We start from the raw sequence: 24,809 nt of genomic DNA, 5'->3' as shown, positions 1-24,809 counted from the left end.
CAGAACAGGAGATATAATTTTCTATTCTTTTGCATAAAGTGTAGGAAGATGTGAGAATTTATTTTATTCCTCCACAGTTATGATACTTTTCTTCTTCAGGCATCCCAGAGGCTATTGATGTTGGCCTTCTGCCTACAAATCCATAGCATTATAATCCAGAAAACCAATATCAACATCTTCACCACCATGAGAACCTCAAATCTCTAATCACAGAGACTGCTTTGCACAACCCTTGATGTATGCAGGATAAAGTTTCAAAATCACTGTTTCTTATAGTAAACGATGAAAAATCCTAAATTAAGGGAGAGAATATGAATATTTAAGGAGATTTAGTTTATTTATTTCTAGTAGAGAGTTTGTAGCTGTGTTCCAGGGCTTTCCTGTAACTACTGTTATGTGTTTGTATTCCTTGATATTTAAAATTAAATTAAATTAAATCCGTGGCATAACAGCACCAGAGATCCAAAGCCGACTCATTTTATACTTTATAAAGTGTTCTAGTCCTCTACTCCTCTCAGAGCTTGGTTGCATGTTTTTATAGGAAAAGGCATAGTATAATTATCATCATGGTTTAACATGTAGGCTTCTGCATTCCATACTGCAAGCATACATGCATGTTTCTAGCAGTATTAGCAGTTTTCAATATTCATTTTTGCTATAAGAATGTGTCTCCAGGTGGAGGATGGGAAGTGAAAGAAAAACAAAATAAATTTAATAATTTTATGCAATCTTCATGGTGCAACGTAAACTGACTTCTTAAGATTTAACAATTCTATATTACTTTGATCTGATGTGGATAACTCATAAAAACACTAACAGTGCTGTAAACATATATAAGAAATAGATGTTTAAATTGTGTGTATGACAGAATTCAAGAGGATTCAGTTTCAGTGTTCCACGTAGACTGATCTTAGCAGCATTGTCAGTAAGTATTATATACTTTTGTAATATTGATGTTGTTACAATCTAGGACTGCCAAAAGTGTTTTGTTTTGTCTATTAAGAGATTGTATTTGGTTTTACACATTTTCAATTTCCTAATACTTTTCTTGAAATATGTGTAGTATACTTGCATGAATGCCACCAGGATCATTTGTGGTGGCAGCCAGAAAATTTACTTACACACTTACATTAAGTTATAAGTTATAAGTTGTTAAGTACTTTGTTATTCAGAATAGAAAATAAAATTGAAAGTGAATTTATTTTTGGTTTTCATATTTGTTATACCCACCTTCATTGTGTTTTTAGATTTTGAGACTTTCCCAAAAATTAGAGGTATGGGGGGAATCATTACCCCCCCCCCCCCCCCCCCCCCCGTACTTGTATTAAAACAACAGCTACAGTGTTTCTGTTATCAGTGTAAGAATGCTGATTATTTATTCAAAATTAAGTTGATTGATTTTTAATGGAAATTAAAAAAAACATCTTCTGGTACTAATCATCCTGCATGAAGTGCAAAGAATAAATGCATAATTAGAAACTTATTATGTCCATGTGTGTCTGCACATTTTGCCTTCAAAATGATGGAATGTGTTAGGTGAAATTTATTATTTGGAGTTTACGTCAAAAATTACTGGGAAAATATAATTTTTGGTATATATTGGTCCAATCATATCTCTGCTTTGTATGAAATTCTTGTCAAACTTTTTCTCATAAACATCTTATATTTAAGGGATTGATACAATGTAAAATATAGGTTTCTTCTATATGTATGAATTTTATTTGATGAATTTTTGTATTTGATATCTGTTTAATCAGATTTAAGAGATATAACTAATGATTTAAATGAGGTATGGTATTTGTAATATGATAGCTTTGCAGTATTAGATTTGTATCTGCAGTAAATGATCTTGAAGTTTAATAATATATGTAGAAAATTTGTCAGTATTATCAAAAATAAAAGTAAGCTATTCAAATCAAATTATAAGGGTAAGTAAGTACTTTCTGAAAATTGTGTTTTATAAATATACACTATTTTATTCAATACTGGTGTCAATGGTATCAGCCTGTAATGTTTCTCCAACTTCATTTCCATGTATACATAACCTTTTCTTTGAGAAAGTCTGCAATATGGACAAAATAACCGACTGATTGGATATTTGTATTTGTTACAGATGCAGAACTGGGCCAAGGATATGTTTTAGAGATAGCCAGCAGCATGGGTTGCACATTTGATGTTGGATCAACTGACAACTTTCTTCTCAATGAAGATATTAGTTTTCAAATGCAACAATTACAGCCACTGGGTGACTTTGTTTGTACAAACTGTGGAAAACGTTACCGCCAGTATTCATCCTTATGGCGCCACTATAAATATGAATGTGGCAAGGTGCCACAATTTCAGTGCCCCTATTGTCCACACAGGGCAAAACAAAAAGTGAGCCTCAAGAAACACATTCGTTGTCGTCATCCTGAACCAATCAGCAGTTTAAACCAATAGTAAGAGGTTTTACTATGTAAAGTTTCTTGTATAGTTTTATGTTTTACACTTTATATGCCAGTGAGCCAAATGTACAAAACCATATGACATTGCAGCACTGAAGACTGACATTGACATGGAATTACCTATTATGAACTGACAGGTTCTTCACCATGTTCATAAATGCTTGCCAGCAGACCCTATACTGAGCATTCCAATCCAAGTTCTTTGAGATCTAGTGTAACATTATGGTGTCCACTCTTTTGGTTAACGAAAGATTCTTTCGTGTTGATGTTCTTGAACAAACATGTTTGTAATTATTCTTGCATCCTCATGTGTGTTACTACATGCCCCATCTATCCCATACTTTTTTATTTAATCACTATAAAAATATTAGGCAAAGTGTATAACACTCTGAAGCTGCTCATTATATGTTTTTCTCCATGTTTCTTATTAGTTTATTCTCAGTTTAAGTGATTTAGATTTAAAATTTTTGTTTATGTTTGTAATTTATATAGAGCAGGTAGTACAGGCATGATCTCTATTTTGTTTCCAGGGTTAGTTGGCTCATGGTGTAGCAGTGACAGACTTGAATCTCTCCTAGCGAGTGGCAGAAAGATTTCAACGCGCAGTCTGATTCCTTGTTCGAACAGACCTGGCCTGTTCACATGTACAGCTTGTGGGAAGGTCTATCAGTGGAAGAAGACTTTACTTCGTCATGTTAGACATGAGTGTGGAAAAGAGCCACAGTTTCAGTGTCCATACTGTCCACAGAGAACAACACAGAAGAACAGTCTAAAGAATCACATTCGAGCTCGACATAACTTGAACATCACTGCTTTGTAATATTAAATATGAATCTTTTCTAACTGACATATACATAAGATCTACAATTTCCTTATGTTTTTGAAATTAATAATTATCTATATGCCAATATAAAGATTCTATGCTTAAAGCATATTGTTTATTTATTAATGTTCTCAATGTCTTTGTGGATCAAGATATTAAATGCATGTTCTGACTTTAAAATCTTTCCCCTGTTCCCTATGTCCTCCTGCAAATGCTTGCCCTTCATGTTTATAATTTGCTTATCCATCTTCACCCATTCTGTCTACATTGTCTTTCCATCTCTTTCCTTACAAAATTATCTCTTCAGCTTATTTATCAGTATTCAGTTTCTCCAGTATTATAACATTTATTTTGTCTGTATTAGTAATATTTATGTCTCTTGATATTACTTAGAGAGTTCAAATGACTATATTTGGAGATATATTGCTGCCACAACTGTTTAAACTAATGAAAATATTTATTTTTGATGATAGAGTGTCTTTTGTTTATTATAGGTGTCATGTGATATAACCCAATAGTGTCTCCCCTAATTGTGGAGAAGTACTTGAATTGTCTGAAATACGTGCGTAGAAATTATTTTAACCCTACAGAAGATAGAAGCATAGTTATATGTGCATTAAGATTGTGTAATGTTACTTATTAGAGCAATGTGAAGAACATTTCCACAAACCTTGGTGCTCATTCTTGTGTTATACACAGTTAAGTCTGTTCAGTTGTATATGTACAGAGGATGTTTCATATATTTGGAGCCATATGTATCTTCAGTAATGTAATGTTGATAAGACTGTTAATGGCACTTTATAATTTACAGTGTTATGTAAGTTGCATTTCACTTAACAAGCTTAATTGAATTCTTAAATGTATCTTTTGAATACTTTGAAGATGTTAATAGAGCTTCTTAAGTGGCACCTGTATTGCACCATGTTCAAATTTTATTTTCTTCAATTTATTGTGCAGGCCACATTTGTTAAAATTGTGCATGGCATTTTCATACAGTTTTGAGTCTTTTGATGGATTTTGTTTGTATTATGTGAAGTCTTACCATACATGACTTGATTTACTTCAGCTTGTTATAAAGTCTATTTATCTAAAGAGCCTAAGTACATTTTTGTGGTAATAAGTATTAACTTGATTATAATATGTCTTCAACTAAAGTTACAGGGTTCCTTAAGAAATGTGTAGTATGTCTTATACAATAGGTACTTGCAACAAAAGCCACTTATAGCATGAAAATAACTAGTTTATTAACAGTACCCGTGACTTGTACATCATTGAATTCCAAAGATTTGTCCAACTTCCAGATACCACATATCAGATTTGAGGTTCTCTGCAGTGAAGATGATGTTTGCTGAAGTTTTAACATGATTATTGCTTAAGCAGTCTTTCAATATCAGATTTAATTTATGTTAAGATTCACATGCATCCCTCCAAGTGTTCATCAGTAAGACATTTGCTAGTTATTAATTTTATGCTCTTCATTAGAATTATAGCACTTCCAGATACTGATATTAGCAAAGTATGCCTACTGGTGTCAGGTAACTATTCTTTATCATAGAGTTTAACATAACATTACAAGTAATGTTCGCAGGCTGCCGACAAAACACATTGGCAGGCTGTGGGTGGATAACCCCATCTTTAACTCTTCTAAATTATCTTTATTTCTTGTATCATCTTGCAGTCTGTCTCATGAATTTCTCGTAAGCAGTCATGATTCTGAGTTTATATTCGTCTTTCATTTTCGAAGTTTTGCTTCTGTGCAGGCATAGTGTTAGAGCTTTTGTATTAATGATATACTCTTTACAGTATAAACAAATTATGTAAAGGTTTTGTGTTGTAAAATGTCAAATATATGTGTGTGCAGTAACTAAGAGTGCCACTACATACAATTACATGTTTAGAGAAACTGTTATCATATTAAAGGAATTTAATAGAAACACCCATTTTAGGTTTTCCTGAGGAATACTGGGATGAGAAAAATTGGTGAGTGGTGAGAGTGTACCCCTGAGATAATTCGATTTGGACCAATATGTAATAAATGCTGAAATGGTAGGAAGTGTAAAATCAGGGAACATTAAATGGGGATTGGAATATATAGGGTATGAGATTAAGGAGTTAATTATGAACTAAAGAAATAAACATGGTGAATTATGTCTACTTCTTTAGGCTATTAGAGAAGAATGAATTCCTAAAGTAAAGTATTTATAGTTTTGCACTTTGATGTTCATACGAAGCATCTGAACAAAGAAAGAGATTAGACAACATACGAGGCTCGTCCACAAAGTAAGTTTCCCTGGGGCCGTTTACAGAAACAAAACACAATTTCACGGAAATATTTATTGCAACAGATACAGCAAGTGTCCAGCTATTTTTCAACATATTCGCCACCGGAATTGAGACATTTGTCATACCGTGGGACCAACTTTTGAATACCTGTGTCGTAGAAGTCTGGGATTGGAACCACTGTATGACATCCATCTCCGCCTCTCTGTCATTCTCAAAACGCTGACGCTGACCGGACAGGAATTTCTTGAGGTGTAGGAAAAGATGGAAATCACTGGGAGCGAGGTCCGGGCTGTAGGGTGAATGATTAAACACCTCCCAGCTGAACTCCTGCAGGAGACTTGCTGTCCGTCGAGCCGTGTGCGGCCTAGCGTTATCACTGACCGCACTTCACAGTCGGCGGGAGCTGGAATAAGAACCTCCATCTTCATCAGCTGCAACGATGCTACTGTGAGAACGCGGGAAGTACCGTTAGTGCATGCGCCATGCTACGTCATTGCTCTATCACGTACGCACAGTCGCTTCGCGCAATATAAGGTTTGCTAGCTGTGGGACGAGTGGGAAACTTACTTTGTGGACGCGCCTCGTATTACAGATGGGAAAAATGTAATCAAATGGTATTGTTATCTTTCTTTTAAGATGAAAACACCTCTCTGAGGTTAAAAATGATTGACATAAAAGTTGAGTATCCACTTGGAATCATTACAGTCACTCTTTAAATGTGACATAATCTTGCTTTTAATATAATTTAAAGAATAGCAGTACATTGCAACACAGTATAATTTTCATAATGAATCAGTCCTTTGCTATCTGCAGGATTAAATTCAGTTTTTTGTTCACACATATTCATAAGCAGGGCTAGAGAAATGTGGTTGTCCACCCTTCTGAATTAAGTTTATTTTATAAGATGAATAAAAATTCACTATAGTCATTTATATTAGTACACTTCATTTTGTATTTTGTGTTTTTAAAAAAGAAATGTTAATATATTGGCTGTACCTTCATAGCAACTGTATTTTCACTTTAATGATGTCTAGAACTGACAGATGAAGGAGAATATACATGGTTTAAATGTGTGTGTGTGTGTGTGGAGAAAAATTAGCAGTTTTATTAGCTTTATTTCTTTAATGAAATATGAGTCACATGCAAACATTTGGTACTTGGATGTCTTCTTGTCATGGGAATATGATTACTTATTGAGTGCCACTGGGATTTAAGACAGATAATCCTGTAACTAATGAGTGTTCATAAAAACATTAGATTCAGTCACTGGAATCATTAAGGTGAATTTTTCAGATTTCTTGCTGCAAAGTGAAACTCTAAAACTTTTCATCTGACCATTGTTTCTTAATCACTGGCCCATGGACATCTGTCACTTTGCATCTTAGATGGTACAAGTTTACAATGTTGTTACAGCTAGTTACTTTCATGTCTTAATTCCATTTTAGCATTGTGTTGAGGATTATTGTATTTTATTTCTTGCAAAAAGTTGCATTAAGTCAATTACAATTACTTTACTTTCTGATGGGTTGTTAATAGTACCTGCAATTTTTTACATTCCCTTATAGCTACATAATTTTAAATTGTGAAAGATCAATGATTTTAGTACCATGTAAGAGTCAACTTTTTATTCATAAATAAACAGTATTTGGATGTGATAGTATTAATAATATTGAAGACTGCTCTTGGTAATGTACAATGTGAAACAGATGAAGGTATTTTGGAGAAACCACTAATGCTTTACTTATCTGTGAATATAATAAAAATTATTTTGAGACATATGGGTTCAAATCTTTTCTTGGCATTATTATTTCTGAAAATTGTGTCATATGTGTAACATCAATGATTTCTGAACTTTTTTTCATACCACACAGTCATCAAACAATTTCCTATACTATGGTTCAAAATCCTCTATAATCTGATCTGTGACTTCATAATGAAGATATCATGTTATTCACAAACTGATAATTTTGATTTGGTTAATAGTTTGGTGTACTTTCTCCTCCGTCTCAAAATTTTCATAGAATAATGTCTTGGCTTTTGAGAAAGTTGGCACTGGGGCCATTCTCCAAACATTTTTATTTTATAATAAGGACCAACTATTACATACTTGAGTTTCCCTTACCAAATTTAAAAGGCTCCCAGTGTGTGTTTGTGTGTGTGTTCAGTAGCTCATTACAAATGTGGCTTTATTATTTGCTTCAGATTTTGAATGCATTGACATGAAGTTTTATCATAATATGAACAAAAACAGTTTTATCAGATAAATTTTCAGTTTCACCCATTTCCATATTTGAAATAGAAGATAATGTTAAGAAATACATAATTTGTAACTTGTGAATGTTGAAGAACAGCAACAAAGATTTATAGACTCAATTGTATTAATGTTATTTTTGTTACAGGTATTAGGAAACCTAGAAGTCAGAACATGATGGAGGTTGTCAGCTTAGATTCAAGGCTTGGATTAGCTGGAAGATTCCGTTGCCATGGTTGTGGCAATATTTACCGACATAAACGCTCTCTTCAGAAACATATAAAACTGGAATGTGGCAAGGAACCACAGTTTCACTGTCCATATTGCCCCATGAAGATGAAGCAAAAGGGGAATCTACATACACATATTAGATGGAAGCATGCATTGCTTCAGTAGTGGTTAACTTTGAATATTACAAGAAGATAATCATCTTGAAAAGAAGATCACTGTCTAAAATGCATCATCAAGTTTTCCCCATATTTTTATCTGCAGAACCCTTGTAGTCTGAGCAAATATGTAATTTTGGTCTAATAATGGGCAAGGATTTTCACATTGGAAGAGGAGAAAAAATGCAAGGATTGTCAGGTTGTTCTTAGCAGTCCAGGAGAGAATGGGAATTTATTGCAAATGACATGTTTCAAATGTAGTGGATAGCATATTGGACACAATTAGTTCTTCCCTGTGGTACATAAATGCACAATGTTTTGGATATTTTTAGAAAGGTAATTGCTTAAATGGATTTAGTTTTTGAGTGATAGCACTATTTTTTATATTAATGTTGTTTTGGAGATCCTTTGTACCAAAATGCAACAATACAGTCTGTATTTACAAGTGTTATTACTAAAAAACAGAGTTAACATTGCATGGAACTGCTATGAAACATTGAAATCATCGGTTATAAGAAAAATTATAATTTTATGCTTTGCACCCTTGAATCGGAACTTTAAAACAAATACTTTTTTAGGTTGAAATTCATTCTGGTTTTGGAATCACTGGTGTAAGAGAAAGTATTGTAATTATGAAAAAAAACTACCATCATTGTATGAACCAGTAGGTAGGTTTCAAGGACATTTGTACAGAAGGAAAGATCATAGAGTGTACTTCCAGTGCTTTTGATGTAGAATGTTAAATTTATATTTAGTTGATATTTTGAGTTATTGGCTTCTGGCGGTTCAGATAAATGTGTTTGTCTGAATATCAGTTTATAGAGTTTAAATTAAAATGTGATTTTTTTAGAAGGCTTTGAAAATGATTGCCTTCAAGAAAATTATTGTCTTTTGAGGTGCTGCACTGCATAGTCTAGTAGAAGTTTAGTGTTTCAGAGGTGCTTACTGCCTTAGAGGGTGATGATGGAGGCAGCACTACACATCTCAACATCCTAGAAGACAATTATCTTTGTACTTGAAATCTTGAAAGCCTGAAATCTAATCAGTTGTAATTTTTTAAAATAAACAATATAAGTAGTATCACATTTAAGTTGGATGATATAAAGCAATTAGCATTCATTCAGAGGAGCAACATGTACTTGAAACATTTTTTGTTATCACTTGTTATTTATCCTTATATACATATATATATATATGATAGCTCAGTCAGTGACTAGCTACGGGCTGGACGACCGGGGTTCGATCCCCGACGGGGGCAGAGGATTTTTCCTCTAGCCTCTGCATCCAGACCAGCTCTGGGGCCCACCCAGCCTCCTCTACAATGGTCCTTTCCCCGGGGGTAAAGCCGGCCGAGGCGTGATGTTGACCACTCACCCCTTCTAGTGTCGAGGTCAAGGAAGAGAGGAGCTATACCTCCTCTCACCCCAAATGCCTACATGGCGTGTAGTGGGACAAAATTTACTTTATATATATATATAAAAAGTAAATTTTGTCCCACTACACGCCATGAAGTAGGATTATGTACTGTGTTTCCATTCTTGGGTTATGATACCGTGTTGTGGAGGTAACTTTACCTTGAAAATTGAAACAGCTAGGTTCTCCAAAATATCATCTAACCAGTTCACCACACAAGAACAGAAACAGGGTTGGATGTTCACTGATGTCAAAGCACAGTATATTGTGCATTGTTTATATGGACAATTGAAAATGCATTTTGTAGTGAATACAAGTATACACCTGTAATATTTTTCTGAGCTCTGCAAGTGGTACAAATGAAAAGTAAGAGAAATTATTAACAGAATTTAACAGAATGGTGCTCTTTTTCTGTTAAAGTCATATGGTCTTATCACATGACTTGAATTTTAAGTTAATAATATCCAAAAAATTTATAGAATGTGGATACAAATTGTGTCCATTCCATTTCTGTTTGTCATTGAATTTTTAATGTGTTCTTTTATGTATTAACTGTAAAAGTGGGAAAATCCACAATTGTAGTAAGGTACATTAGTATGTGGATTATTATAGATTGCAGTTAATGATATGCAGTATTTTTGTTACAGGTGTTTTTAAAGAGGAACAGTTCAGTGTGTCAGCTGGTGGTCACTATGAGGATGATACTAGTCAGCTATTAACATTCAGTTGCAAAAAAACGGCTTTTACCAGCTCTCAACCAGTGCCATCAAGTAGACAGAGTGGAATTTTCCCGTGTGTCGGTTGCGGAAAGATTTACAAATATAAGCGTTCACTTGATGATCATGTGAGACTTGAGTGTGGGAAGCTACCACAGTTTCAGTGCCCATATTGTCCATACAGAACTAAACGTAATGGCAATAAGTTGAAACATATAAGGAATATACACAAGAAGTGGACATAATGTTATTTTGTTGGTATTAAGTTGACACAGAGAATAAATTCTATATTTATATTGGTACTGTTATGGTTAGTGGTGTTACTTGCTCTCTTCTGACCTATCACCTGAATTGTTTTAGGTGCACCATGTGAATTGGAAATTGAGATAAATTAGGCTTAAGATATGCATGAATTTTAACCTTTATCGCACAGGAATGGGAGATTTAAACACGTGTAATACTGGGCTGCTGGCTGGACTTTAATGCTGGGATTGATGGTTTAGTAATATGCTACTGTGATGTATGGCCAGTAATGGTTAATAATTCTGCAATGTTTGTGACAGTTGTTGATTCATTACATGACAGTTATATTAAACATTGTCTGTTGTCTGAGGTTCAGTATATCTAACACACACACTACTCTCATCTTCTGGTAATAGTTGTCATTACAGTGACATTTTTGTTATTATATTCATTTTCATGATTTCTGACAGAGTTGCACATTGAATGCAAGACCTTCTAAATATTAAATTCATATGGTAACCACTATGTTGAAACCAATGATGTGAATATGGGAGTAGAGTGAAAATCTTAAACATCAAGGCCGGTTTGATGTTTATGAGTTTGCTTCCCTCACAGCGGAGATAATATTTAACCTTTATCTGCCCAATGTATGTTTTAAAGGCCTTTGGTGCCATGTGATGGAATTCTGAGTTATGCTTATTTCAGGGGCGGTGTGTTCGTGTTAACTGTGTTAGCTGTTTGGCTAGTACTTATAAGTTGTCTGAAATTGCAATACCATTTTTGCATAAATGTGTATGTCTTACATTATGATTTGTAAAATAAATATTCATAGTTTATAGTCTTCAGTCTAAATAATTCCATTCTGATTGTGAGTTATATTTGCACATTAGACCGAGGAAATGTTTTATCTGGAATTATATTTATCAAATATGATTGAAGTATCAGGGCAATTTATTAAGTGTTATGCACACAGCTCTACAAATCACTGAGTTTTTTTAATGGGCAGATTTGTTGATTTGTTATTTTATAAACTAATAATTTAAAAATTCATAAATATCATGCTACAATTTCTTTTTAATCATGCAGGGTGATACAGAAAACATGTGTGTGTGCGCGTGCGTGCTTCACACAATGCAGCGGTAGAACGCAGATTCTGAGTTACGTTTGTCTGGAATAAGATATACCTTTTTATGCCCCATTATTTGTAACGGGTTATTCACCTACCCAAACGTTTTAAACGCGCGCGCTTCATAGCTTGCTTCAGCAGGAGGTGCGCTGCAATCTAGTCGAGAAAATGGCGTAGCGAGTGCAGGAAGCGAACTTAATGTTGTGATTGTAAGGAAACCAAATTAATGTTGTCAGTGCAGAGACGGTTTAGAAGAGAGTTTGGGCTGAACCCACCTACCAGATCGCCCATTTATATTCGTACAAGCAGTTTATATTGAGTGGTTGTCTTTGGAAAGGCAATAGTTTTAAGGCGCCTTCAATGGACAGTGCAAAAGACGTTCAAACGCAGCCCGCGAAAATATTTTACACTTACCGGTGGGGAATTCGCCATACATTGGCCGACAGTGCGGAAAATAGTCAGGAAGCTCTTACGGTTGAAGTAAATCAGTTGTCCCGCAATTGTTGTGTAATGAATGACATGGCATTTTCCTTTTAACGTTTGTTGAATCGCCAGTGGGCAGAGATTGAAATCGGAGAAGTGACAATCAAATCTTTGAGAATTGTGTTCTGCATATTTCATTATTGTGTCTAGTGTACTTTTTTAGAGCAGATTTTAAAAGCGAAACTCATTTATCATCAATTTAATAAGTCTACAGTCAATACCAGGTATAAATAAGAGGGGAATAAATTAATGGTAGTAAGGATTTCATATATCCTGTTTGTTGGTATGATACAAATTAATGGATTCATTTGCTGTCCTCGTGCTGCATATGACATAATGAGCTAGGTCGCTTTATGTTGCACATGACATGGTGTGCTATACAGATTTATGTTTGGCATTACTTTTTTTGCTGTACTGCAGGAACATATTTGATATAATGTTATCATCATAAAATATTCAGTTCTCCCTTTGAAGCCCATTTTTAAGTATATGTACCACTTACTTTCCATTTAATAACGCTGCATTTTCCTACAGTGTATTTATGGGTTTCATAAGATTCTCAGATTAAATTGCAGTCATTCCCTTATACAGCATTATCCAATTGATCTTTTGGGGAGCAGTGTTGTGTCTTTTTGAGGTGTTGACTGAACTCTTTAACATTGTTTGCATGAACTTTGGCTACATAGGTTTAATGATTAATATGCAAACCAGCTGTGTGATAGTGTTGATTTGATTACCAGAATTTGGATGTTATTGCAGTATTTAATCCTTGTTATTGGAAAATCACAACATACTCTGTCTTTTAAGGATTGTAATGGTCTTTTGTGGAAGATATGCAGATTTTCAGCACCCATTTTCCTGTTTTGGCTATTAATATATTCACTTAGGTGAAATCATGCTTCATCACTACAAAACTTTATCTAAAATATTTGTATCTCCACAAATGAAGTGTGTAAAATATCTGCAGTAATGAAGTAGTTTTTCATTAACAGGCTGCTTCAGTTTGTGCATGATGTGCACAAAAGGGAGGAAGTAGTATTTGAGGTTCTCATGGTGGTGATTATGAAGATGGCTGTCTTCTGGGTTGTATCACCATGTAGTCTGGTAGAAGATTAATAACATTTCAGAGGTCCTTGCTCTATCCATCATAAGAGCAATGAGTAAGCTGTGCATGAGGAATTGGTTTGTGACATTAACCAGCCAATTACGTCCAAACCATATGTGGATCAGTGGGGAATGAGGTGAGAATCATGCAAGGGCATCAGAGCCAGTAGGCGAGATGGGGTGTACCACAGGTGGATCAGAAGAGAGAAAATGGATATGCAAGATAAAAAGATGTTAAATGAAGTCTTAAAATCTTGTAGCCTTATATACATTACCATATTATAATCTACTCTGAAGAGAGTTTTCTCAGTAATGTGTGGAGAGCATGGGAGTCTCTTAAAGATTGACAAAAATAATTTCTGTCCTGCATCCTAACCTAAGCATGTTTCCGGCGTCACAGATATGATTCGCCAGATGAGATATGGTTGATTTGTTTGGTACAGAAGAATCAGGGAATTATACATTCTGGCATGTTAAATAAATATGAGATGCCAAGTAGTATTCAACAATGAACACTTATTGCACTTATGAAAAAATCATCCTTGCACTTTGTCTGTTTGCAGACAATTGGTATGAGCAGGTTGCAACATAATGTGACTTGTGTGGATTCTTGCATGGTCACAGTGATATTGCATGTTTATTAATCTGGTTTAATTTTATTTAATTGCAACCATTAGTAAATATTTTAATATGGGTTACATGACTTTTTGTTTATCGTGTGTACAGGATCTTTGTTTTCTTTTGAAAGTAATATGAGTGGATACAACAGCACCCGTAACTTATATTGTGTAGGCATAAGAGATTACATACCCATAATATGAGGCTTCTGTCCAGATTTTAAATCTGGAATTTTGATGGTGGCAGTGTAGTACTTGACACATGGCCGATAGGAGTTAATCCTTGGCGCCATAGTTTGTTCATAATGAATAGTTTCATTTCCTGCACAGAATGTTTAATCCATAAGTATTGAGGTTTTTAAAAAGTGTGATAAAAAAGGTATTTATTTTATTTTTTGTGAGACAAATTCAGTTTTTCTTGGTGACGACATCTGACAGAGGTATTTTCCATTTGTTACAGAGTTTGTGCTGCCAGGTGACATAAAGGAGGAGTCAGAAAATTATCTTACACAGGATATGTGTATGACAAATGTTTTATCACTGGCTGATCAACAAATTGATGACCCTGGTTCATTTGCATTCCAAGAGGGCAGTAACCCAAACTCTGTAGCACTTCAGCAAGTAGCATCATATGCAACTCATCCTTACAAATGTATTCAGTGTGGGAGAATATACATGTGGAAATCTACCTTACAGCGTCACATGAAGTTTGAGTGTGGAAAGGAGCCAAATATCCATTGTCCGTATTGCCCTTACAGAACCAAACGTAGTGATGAGTTAAAGAAGCACATGAGAAAAATACATCACATTAAGACAAAGTAATTTTGTCATGATCCTATTTTAATGTGTTCTTTGCAGAAGGTGCATGAGATTTTGACGTAATTTGGAGATTGTGTCTGCTTGCTTTATCTGTGAAACCACTTGACAGATGTAAGTGATATTTGTTATTGGAAGTCTTAAATTAAAAGTTTCCAGGAAAACTTTTTTTTTTTGTCTATCCTAGCCCAATGTGACATGTGCATTACATGAATTTCACTTTGTTTCAAATTGTATGAAGTCAAAAGCAATTGGTTGCCACTATATTGACAGTTTTTTTCCTTCTGTGTTGTTGGTGACAATGGGTAGGATTGAATCTAGGTCATTTCAAATACTGTTATAGTTAAGTATCTACTAGCTACTAGACTTTTTTTGGGGGGGTGGGTGCAGAAATGGTTGTAATTATAACTATTAATATCATGTGTCCAGTTTTCCTATCCCTTAGTGGTGGTAGGCACATAGAGGTTATGTATAGGAGTAGTTAACAACCACTTCTATTCTGATGAATACTGACTTCTTTCAGTTGTCTTATGATTCTGTTTTATTTTTTGTGTGTGATTTATGCCTTATTCCATGGTGTTATATGGTCTTTATCCCCAAAATGTTCAGCTCTTTTTGACTTATACATTTCTCCCATCTTTGTTGTTTTTATGTTCCATGATTCTGGTGTTACTGGTCTTTGTATCTTTTTGCATTCACATGGGATGTTGTATATGTAATACTTTGTTTCCTGGATCCTGTTTCCACAATCTATGTTAGTTTGTGAAGCAGTCTGTATATTGTGCTCCTTGCATAAATTACATGGTTTGTGTTTTATTAAAATTAGCTTATTCCTTGAATACTTTTCCAACAGTTTTACACACACACACACAGTAGAAGTACATGCTTATTCTAACTTTTAAACTTTATAAAATATTTTACAGTTTATCATGTCATATATCTTTGCAGTATAGAATGTTATAACTTTATAAGACCTAATAACTTGGTATCAATGAACTTTATCTATACATCTTTACATAAATAATCTATCAGTTGCTCTCTGAGATTTCAGGTTCTTGTGGTGACAGGTATGAAGATTTTTTCTGTGATATTGTACCATGTAGTTCAGTAGGTATTGCCCAGTGTTTCAGAGGTGCTTACTTCCTCCATCTTCAGGGCAAATGCTCATGATTGAGGCAAAACCCACCTCTGAAACATCTGTCACTATTTGCCAGACATTATAGTGCAACGTCCCAGAAGATAGCCATGTTCATATCAGTTGTTTGATGCATACATAATTTAAATCAGTACTTTAACATAAAATTTTAAAAAAATGCCATAACCATCAAATATCTCTAAAATATTCATACTGCATCAGTAATCGTGGATGTTGACTTTTGTGCCGGGAATGAAAAGGCGAATTGAAAATCACTTGATGTATTTTCATTGAAATTGTTTTTATGCCAGAAACAGTTGTAATAAAATTATATAATAATTTGTGTAGTTACTTATATCACTGCCTTAAATCTCAAGCTATTTCAGTTTCGTTTATAAGTGCCCAGCTCTTAATTGCCATGACCTATATGACTGAAATTTGAAGAAAGACTTTTTTTTTTGTAGAAGGAACTTGGATATATTCAAGAATGTGGACCACGTGCACAACAATATTTTGCTGTTTGTAAAAGTGTGTAATATCTTTCAAATTAATGTTATGCCAGAAATTTTACATTCTAATCACTTGTACGTATATCCTCAAAGAGTATATTCATTTCTGAAAGTTTCTAGGGTACTTGACAGATGATACAGTTAATCTCTGCATACCCACTAGGTCTATCGGAGACTACTCTATCTTTACTGTACAACATAATTTTAAGGCCAGTCCCTTTGCCAGATGTGTATCTGCTGCCAACACAGTCTGTAGGAACATCAACATCTTTAACAAAGATCGTATTTTGCTTACTGATGTCAGTCAGCTTTTTAAACAATAATCATTGTTTATTTAGTATAATATTTTATTTTGTATGTTATCTATGTTTTGTTAAAAATTGAACTGGTTTTAATTTAATTATTATTTTACTATGCATATTATTTAGCTCATTTACTTGTTAATTATTTTGCAATAAATGAATGAATTGAACTATTATCATTATTAATATTGTACATTTATATATTCAGTTCATTGTTTGCTTTTGTATTGTTGTTAGTGCTAGGCTGTTATTGGCCTTTTTGGCTGTTGTCAAGCACTTAAATAAATGAATTGAAATTGAATTAAATCAGCCACAGCATGTGGAATTATAATTTGCTTTCAGTGACTAGGCTGCATGAGCAGATTTTATTAATGGCTCTGGGACTTGGAGTAAATTGGTTGGGGTGTGAGGCTAACCACTCACTCCCATCTAGTTATTGCTTGGAGATATACCTCCACTCTTCCATACGTATGTATGGTGTGGTGCTTAGTTAAGAGTGAGAGGCAACTTTACCTCTCATCTTCTTCCCTTTAAATGAACTAAGATGATGTGCTTGGAAGCTAAATCTGCAGGTATATGAGGCAAGCCAGGAGGTTGAGCCTGGAGCATCTCATGTCATCATGGACACTTCAGTTTGGAATATGTACGAACCTTGTAATTCTAAATGAAAAGAATTTGTTAATTATTGACACATTTTCAGTGTCTTTTGCTTCACTGTATTATTTGTTCATTTAGTGTATTGTTGATTAATTCATAGTGTATGTGTGCCATTGTTATAAACTGTGACAGAAGATACATGTTTTTTAATCCACTGGGTGCATAAAACCCCACAGTAATACCACTCATCTTTCATGTTTAATGTCCTTGATCCCCTATTGTATACGTTTGTATCTCTGTATGAATATTAGTTAAATTTGTATGAGATGTATAATTATCTGTTTCAGACATGTTGATATCAAGAAACTCATATCAGAAACCAATACTTGAAGTGCTTAGTGACATCTCTGAATCTCCAACATTGCAAGTTAGAAGCATAGGACATTCACTGATTGCAAAACAACGAAGCAGTGTTCCTACTTCGGTATCAGTGCAACCAGTTCCATCTTTTCGTTCATCTTCAAATCCAGGTTCCTACCCATGTACTCAGTGCGGGAAGATGTACATGTGGAAAACTAACCTGCAACGCCATGTGAGATTAGAATGTGGCAAGGAGCCACAATGCAAATGTCCATATTGCCCACATAAGACAAATCGCAAAGATGTTCTGTTGACTCATGTGAAGTTGATTCACAAGACAAACATCTTATTTCCAATGGAGGACAGATATCCACCAACATGCTAACATGATCACAACATTTTAGTAATATAGTGTCTGTAATTAAACCATCATGATACAGTATGGGACATAAAAGTTGCAAGGCATATCTTAAAATTGATGCAGGGTGATGCTGTAAATGTTTATAAGGAGCTTTGCTTTCAGTTATTTATGAAAGAGCCAAATATTGTCATTGTACCAACATATTCTACTAAATTGTATTGCTGGTAATAAGATAATTGAAATGTTCCTAATACACAGCCATTAGAAGTGCATAAAAACCTAACTCCATGGTGCAGAATACATCTTGAGAAGCTGACAGTTACACAGCTAGTTAAGAAATTCTCTGCCACTTATTGAACCTGTAGATTCATTACCTTGTTCACAAGGGCTTACCACTCGACCCTGTCCTTTGATAGATGAATTCAGTCAACATTCTTGCGCACTATTTCATTAGTATCCATTTTAATATTACCTCTTCATCTATGCCTCAATCTCCTGGATGGTTTCTTATCTTCAGATTTTCTGACTTAAGTTGTGAACTGGTTTTCATTGCCTGGGTAGCTCAGTCAGTATAGTGACTTCCTATGGACTGGATGACCAGGGTTAAATCCTTGACAGGGCCAGAAGAATTTTCTTCTGCATCCAGACTGGCTCTGGGGCTTATCCAGCCTTCTGTCCAGTAGGTACCAGGGTTCCTTTCCTCAGGGGTAAAGCATGGCAGTGGTGTAAAGCTGACCACTGACCACTGTCTAGTGCTGAGGCAAAGATTAAGTAGGAGATATATTACTTCTCCTCCTCCTCCCCCCCCCCCCCCCCCAGGCGCCTACATGGTGTATAGCAGGAGAGCTGTACTTTACTTTGTTTGCTGTTTATCATCTCTCCGATACGTGCTACATGCCATGCTGATCTCATTCTTCTTCATTTAATTATTATAATAATATTTGTTATTTTGTGAACAGTACAAATTATTGTGAAGCACATTATGCAATTTTCATCTTCCTGCCGTTTTATCGCTCTTGAGGTACAATTATTCTCGTCCAACACTGTTCTCATATGCCCTCAGTCTGTATTTTCCTTATAAAATGAGAAACAAATTTTCACACTTTTGTAAAATGAGAGGTAAGAAATATAATTTCATATGTTTTAATCATTATATGTAGATGGGACTGATGATTTTGAACTGAATTGTACCAAGCATTTCCTGGATGTAATTGACATAATTTGTTCAGGAATTTTGGCTTGTTGCTGTTGGTCCCAAGTTTTTGAACTTTGCTACTGTTTCAAAGGACCTGTTCATTATTAAATTCAAAGATTATAATGTTGGTAGTAATTGTTAGATAACTAAATTATTTGGTAATGTTATACAGTGTGTTGCCTTTCCAATTGAGAGGTCTGTTAGAAGCTTTAAAAGAAGTCCACCTGTCATGAAAAATAATGGCTTCCAAAGGATAGGATGACTATTTTAAGATCTTACATACATTTTACTGTTGGTATAGTGAGACTTGTCTACTTGGAGAGATATCATAATTCAGTCATTTTCTTTGCAGTGCTTGAAAGTAAAACACCTTTCCATCTACTGAAGTGTTCATATTTGTGCAGAATTTTAAATTTAATGATATTGTGTCATCACAGAGCAAAATTTTCTTCTGTGCTGCATGTGCTGTCAAATTCTATGTATGTATCAATTCCCTGTTACAGATGAGACTAGTTCTTGCAAAGTATTGTTATTATAAAGTAAGAAGGTAACAAACTTTCTCGATACAGATAATGTAGATTCTAATAAAGAGTGAATATTTTAATTAGTTATTTATTTTGACACATCGACTTCTCCTGTTTGGTAGATATGTGATGGTTTAGTGTGTCATAGAGGGGGTATTTAAACATGTCTATTTATGCTGAGTGCTGTTGGTGTTCTGTAGTAATAAAAGTTCTAAAGAAAGTGGTATATATTGAAATACTGAAATATTTAGGTATAAACCTTAAAGTTTGTTTTGTTTCCTTGTAACTATGACTTCATATGTTATCTAGCTCGTAATTTTGCATTGTGATATTTGATAGAAAAGTAGGCTTATAATTGTTTTCTCTTCAATTAAATTCCATTATCTGATTTGTTACCATTGTGACATAGTAGTTAAAAAGAAGTTGCCTAGCTCTTTAATGTATCACTCAGTTATATGGCAAGTCAAGTTAGGAGATGTTTCTGTTTTATTATTGTAACATAGAAGTTTATTTGCTTTTATTTCTCTCATGATATTGGTAGTGATTCTTGCAAATTTGATTGTTATTTATTCCACAAATAAAGTTTGTTTCAAATTTTGATGTTTATATGTGACAATTCCAAACAGTTTTGAATTTACCATATAATTATATATACTGAGCAATGTGACTGGGTGGTTAACACTAAGGCTTTGAATTCTGGAGGTCCAAAGTTGGTCTTACCTTGTACACAGGTTATTTTCAACTGAAGTGTGCATTGTTTTATTCAGTTCCTCCGAATGTAGTTTGTAGGATATCTTAAAATATGTTGGCATTTTTTCTCTAGTTCATCATTCACATCCATTCTACCATCTGCGCTGTATAATCTATGTGGTATAAAAAGTGTAATCAGCTAAACTAAGTGAAAACAGTAACATGATACTACTGTTATAGTGACAAAATGTTTGTAATTACATGATAAAGTGCAAGAGGCTGTGCACAATTTGTTAAATCATCTTCTATGCTTATTATTCTGAAGTCCTTTGTGTAACTTATAATTAATTAAATCATACAGTTGATAAATATGTTGTTGTTTCTTCACATCCACTGAAATCAAATCAGAATCACTGATTGTGTTGTTATAGATTTAAACCTTTGCAGTTTGTATTTTTAGCTTATGCCAGATTTGCTTGTCAACACAAGCCTTGTTTATACTATTCTTTTGACAGTAATAATTAAGGCTGACAAAAAGTCCATAAGATAGAGAATGGATGACTTTCCCACCATTGTTGATACTTCATGAAACATAAAGCAGGTGGTGGTCAGTAGGAAGTGTAATGAGCTAGCATGACAGTAGAATGAAAAGGATTAGGACTGCATTACATGCTGGCTGTGAAACAGTTTGCTACTGCTAATTTAAGCAGCATGTTTTGTAAAGGAAATCTAGTTGCAAATTGAATTTATGTGAGGTATTGAAGTCTGTATTTGTACTAACACAAGGTTATTTCCTGCTTTTCCTTTCCAGTTCCAGATGTGAAACCATGGTTGGGAATTCAGAATATGTTCCCTGGCTTGTCAGTGTTTTCTAGTGAAGCTACGTCTAGCAGTTCAGATACGCCAGCAAGAACCCACATAAGCCGACCCCATCTTCCATCAGGCAGCACAGTAACATCTGATCGAGATGTAGATGCATTTGCTAGAAGTCTCCTTCAGCAACGAAATGAAGTTGAGATCTTTGCCAAAGAAGTGACAACAACAAATACTCAACTCTTACATGAGATTGCTGCAGAAAATTCCAACATTCCAGGGTCACAGTCATCTTCAAAACATGTTGAAATTCTTCAGAGGTTTGGTTCTTATGATGTCAATTCTCCTACTGCAAGTAATGGTCCACCAAACATATTCCATTGTCCAAACTGTAGCAAAATGTACCATTATAAATCTTCTCTTGCACGCCATATTAGGCTTGAATGTGGCAAGGAGCCACAGTTTCAGTGCCCATATTGTCCGCATGTAACAAAACATAAGAGCAGCCTTGTCATGCACATAGATGCAAGGCATAGGGCAGCTAAGTTAAATGTTTAGAAAACCTTTGTATTAGATTTAATGTAAGGTGTGGAACTTTGTATAATTTTAATTCTTACTTTTTTGCCAATTATTGTATAATGTTCTGGAAATAATTTTGACTTATTTAGATCAAATCGATTCTGAAGGGTTCTGATGATTACATAGGATTTGAGACTTTTGGGGGAAGGCCAGGAAGTAAGCAGAGCCAAACCAACCGAGCGCTTGATTCCGCCCCCTAGCTCCTTGGGCCTGGGTCCGGACATGTGCACTGGTCCCAAGCAGGTTACACAGGCGACTTCCGAGGATCCAGTCACATGAGAACCCTGAAGATGGGGACAGAGTTTTTTCCCGAAACGTCGGTTTACTACGGTAACCATTTAACGCGGCTGATTGCCCGAGAAGATTTATTGATTCTGATGATTGTCTAATAGAATTAGGACTGTTGGGTTTTTGGATCTTGTTTGATGTTATAAAACACATTTCGAGGACCGGATCTTTCCCCATCTTCAGGTGTAGTGAAGGGGGAACATACTCTGTGGGATCCATTAGAATGAGCTAATCCCAATCACAGGACAACCTAGGTCTAAACAACCACATATGTATAAGCACCTGAGATCAGGTTATGTCAACGGGCGATAATAAGATTAACAATAACTTATTATAGGAAAGCATATTCAAATCAAGTGCGTTACATTTATTTTAATTTCTCAGTAGCTTGTGTGTCTGAACCACTGATTCTGCACTAAATCAAGAAGAGTGCAGTAAACACTTATCCATTGTGGGGGATATATTTTTCATAAGAGGTGTGTTTGGAAGATCTGTGTTGGGCAAACTTACTGTTGTATGGTTTTAACAGGGATATGAGAATGCAGTTTTGGAAAGTCCAAGTAAGTAAAATACACACACATGCGCTCGGGCACCCACGTGAGCACACTGTAATGACATTCATTTATTAACAAACTACTATAATAAAGTATCGTCAGAAGGTTGATCATTAAAGTAAAATATCAGCTGAAAGATAAACTTTAAAATATAATATTAATGTTAGGCCAGCTCCCACTGTGTTTATACCTCCATGAAACTTGTCTGGAATCTTTATTTTTCCATCTAGTATCATAACCTTACAACATTTCCTTGTTTCATTATCACTTTTACACATGTTATTTTACAGTGCTGTCCACAGGCAAAATCACAGACAGTACAGTACAGGAAAACAGTATGACACAACTTTCGTGGCGAGTCTGAGACTGTAGATTACATGCAGTTTGTGAGACAAATAGGGGGTGAATGACACGGGAGGAAGAAATGGCAGGTTGACATTTGAGCTGAATAGTTACACTTTTACATTTACTGAACAAAACAAACCAAGTTGATTGTATACAAATACATATGTAAAAGCTAATCAGTCTTTAGCTTTATAAACAAAGTGATACTTTTTTATGATGCTACAGCATGTTTGGCTGACCGTGTATGATTGAATTTTCTGTGTTCAGCAAATAGTTGTTAACATTTATTTTTACTGTATAATCGAGTCTGCATTGGACAAACTCATACTGTTAATTATTTAGTACTTTTTACATCAAAACCAATCTGTATCAGAAGCAGTGTATATATTACAAACATATTAACTAAATTTGTGACAAAGTTAGTTTTTCTTAGTAGGATTTAGTAATTTTTCTTTCTTTTCTTCTGCACGAACACTGCTACAGACACTTGCATTACAGTGTGTGGAATTAAAATTTCTAACCAATTTCTAGTGTTTGTTTTAATGTGATGCATAGCTTTTAAAATATTTCCTGAGTCTTATTGTGCCAATGGTTGGGGACTGCTGTGGTTGTTCTTGGAGAGAAGAAATTCTTGAAATATTGCATGTTTCTTTAGAAATTACTTGCAATGTGTATAGGTTAGTTTGATTTTTAAAATGTTGCTCAGGTTGAGTATTAAATCAGAATTGAATCAGAAGGGAGTCATCAGTAAACATTCCTGGGAAGACATTCCTTATAAAAACAAAGAAGGAACTCCATATGTATCCAAGATATGAGATCAGTGTCATGGTTTTTTATAATTTTTTATGGCATATTATATGTAACAATGTTAGTGTTGCAGGTTCTTTGTTTAATGTATTTCCAAGCTTATAATCTTTTATCTTGACTTTATTGATTTTCAGGGAAATGATATTTTTCATTCTTTCTCACAGAAATGTAATGTAATGTAATGTGTTGTCAGATTGCTCCTGTTATTCCTGTGAAAGATGGGCTCTTAGCTCGTATCTGTTAACCAGTCGAAACTTGTGGGCTATATGCCATTTATGTCTGTTTAAACATTTATTTGTGTTGTATGTCAGCAGTAAATGTTCTTGATAAAATCAGGAAAAATAATAAATACAGGAAATGTGTATTATTATTCAGTTCACCATGCGTTACCATATTGTTTACTTTCTACAACACTAAAAATCAGGATGCACAAAACAGTCACTTAGCCAGTTGTTTTGTATGGGTGTGGAAGGTGGACTGTTACTTCAAGAAGAGAAAATAAAGTATGAGTATTTGTAAACAGTGTGCTCAGGAAAATCTGTTGATCTAAGAAGGTTGAAGTAAATGGATGAATTAGTATATTATGTAATGAGGAACTTGATGATATGCACATGTATAGTATAATGTATAATTTCAACTTATAAGAATAAGCTGCATCAATGGTTGTAATCACGCTGTTGCTTCCTGTTGGATAGCACCATGCTCTTCTGCGCACCCAGTCATGCCATTCACCTCACACTCAACAACTCCCACTGCCATACCTTTCTAAAGCCCTCCCCTCCACACACACACACAGTCATTTGCTCTGTAGACAGCAGTGGTAGTATTTACGAAAATGATCGAAAACCTACAACAACTGACACTGTGTATCTGTGAAAGTCAAAGCTGTACATTCAACTGTAGACATGAAAATCCAAGAACAAGGTCTAGGGTGTAGTTTTATGTGGACATTACAATGGGCTGAAAAAAATCGCTAGAGTATGGCTGTATAATGAATGTGTACAGAATTTTGTTTGGGAATGGGCTACTTGGAAGACCAGGAAAG

The 24,809-nt window shown here is 34.7% G+C and overlaps 1 protein-coding gene across 24 annotated transcripts in view; it reads left to right on the top strand.

Moving 5' to 3' along the window:
* LOC110827600 (uncharacterized) overlaps positions 1 to 24,809 on the top strand; it is a 264,274-nt gene that overhangs the window by 106,568 nt on the left and 132,897 nt on the right. The window contains exons 5-6 of one of the 24 annotated variants that reach the window (XR_015537347.1): positions 14,350 to 14,819; positions 17,596 to 17,721. The exons of 21 other annotated variants lie outside the window; for them this stretch is intronic. Coding sequence is in view for 2 of the 3 variants with exons in the window: in XM_022059368.2 (XP_021915060.1) it covers positions 21,190 to 21,749 (560 nt within the window). In the remaining variant the exon portion in view is untranslated. Of the gene's footprint in view, positions 1 to 7,949; positions 8,213 to 14,349; positions 14,820 to 17,595; positions 17,722 to 21,189; positions 24,144 to 24,809 lie in introns of those variants that run through there. 2 more of the 24 variants (XM_022059368.2, XM_087356867.1) reach the window with 2 other exon arrangements.

Source organism: Zootermopsis nevadensis, unplaced genomic scaffold (assembly GCF_977971745.1).
Source record: "Zootermopsis nevadensis isolate Lab colony 2312 unplaced genomic scaffold, Znev_1.0 Znev_ptg000028l, whole genome shotgun sequence".
In the NCBI taxonomy this organism is placed as follows: Eukaryota; Metazoa; Arthropoda; class Insecta; order Blattodea; family Termopsidae; genus Zootermopsis; species Zootermopsis nevadensis.
Note: the sequence above shows the minus strand (reverse complement) of the source record. Positions and strands in the feature narration are given on the sequence as shown.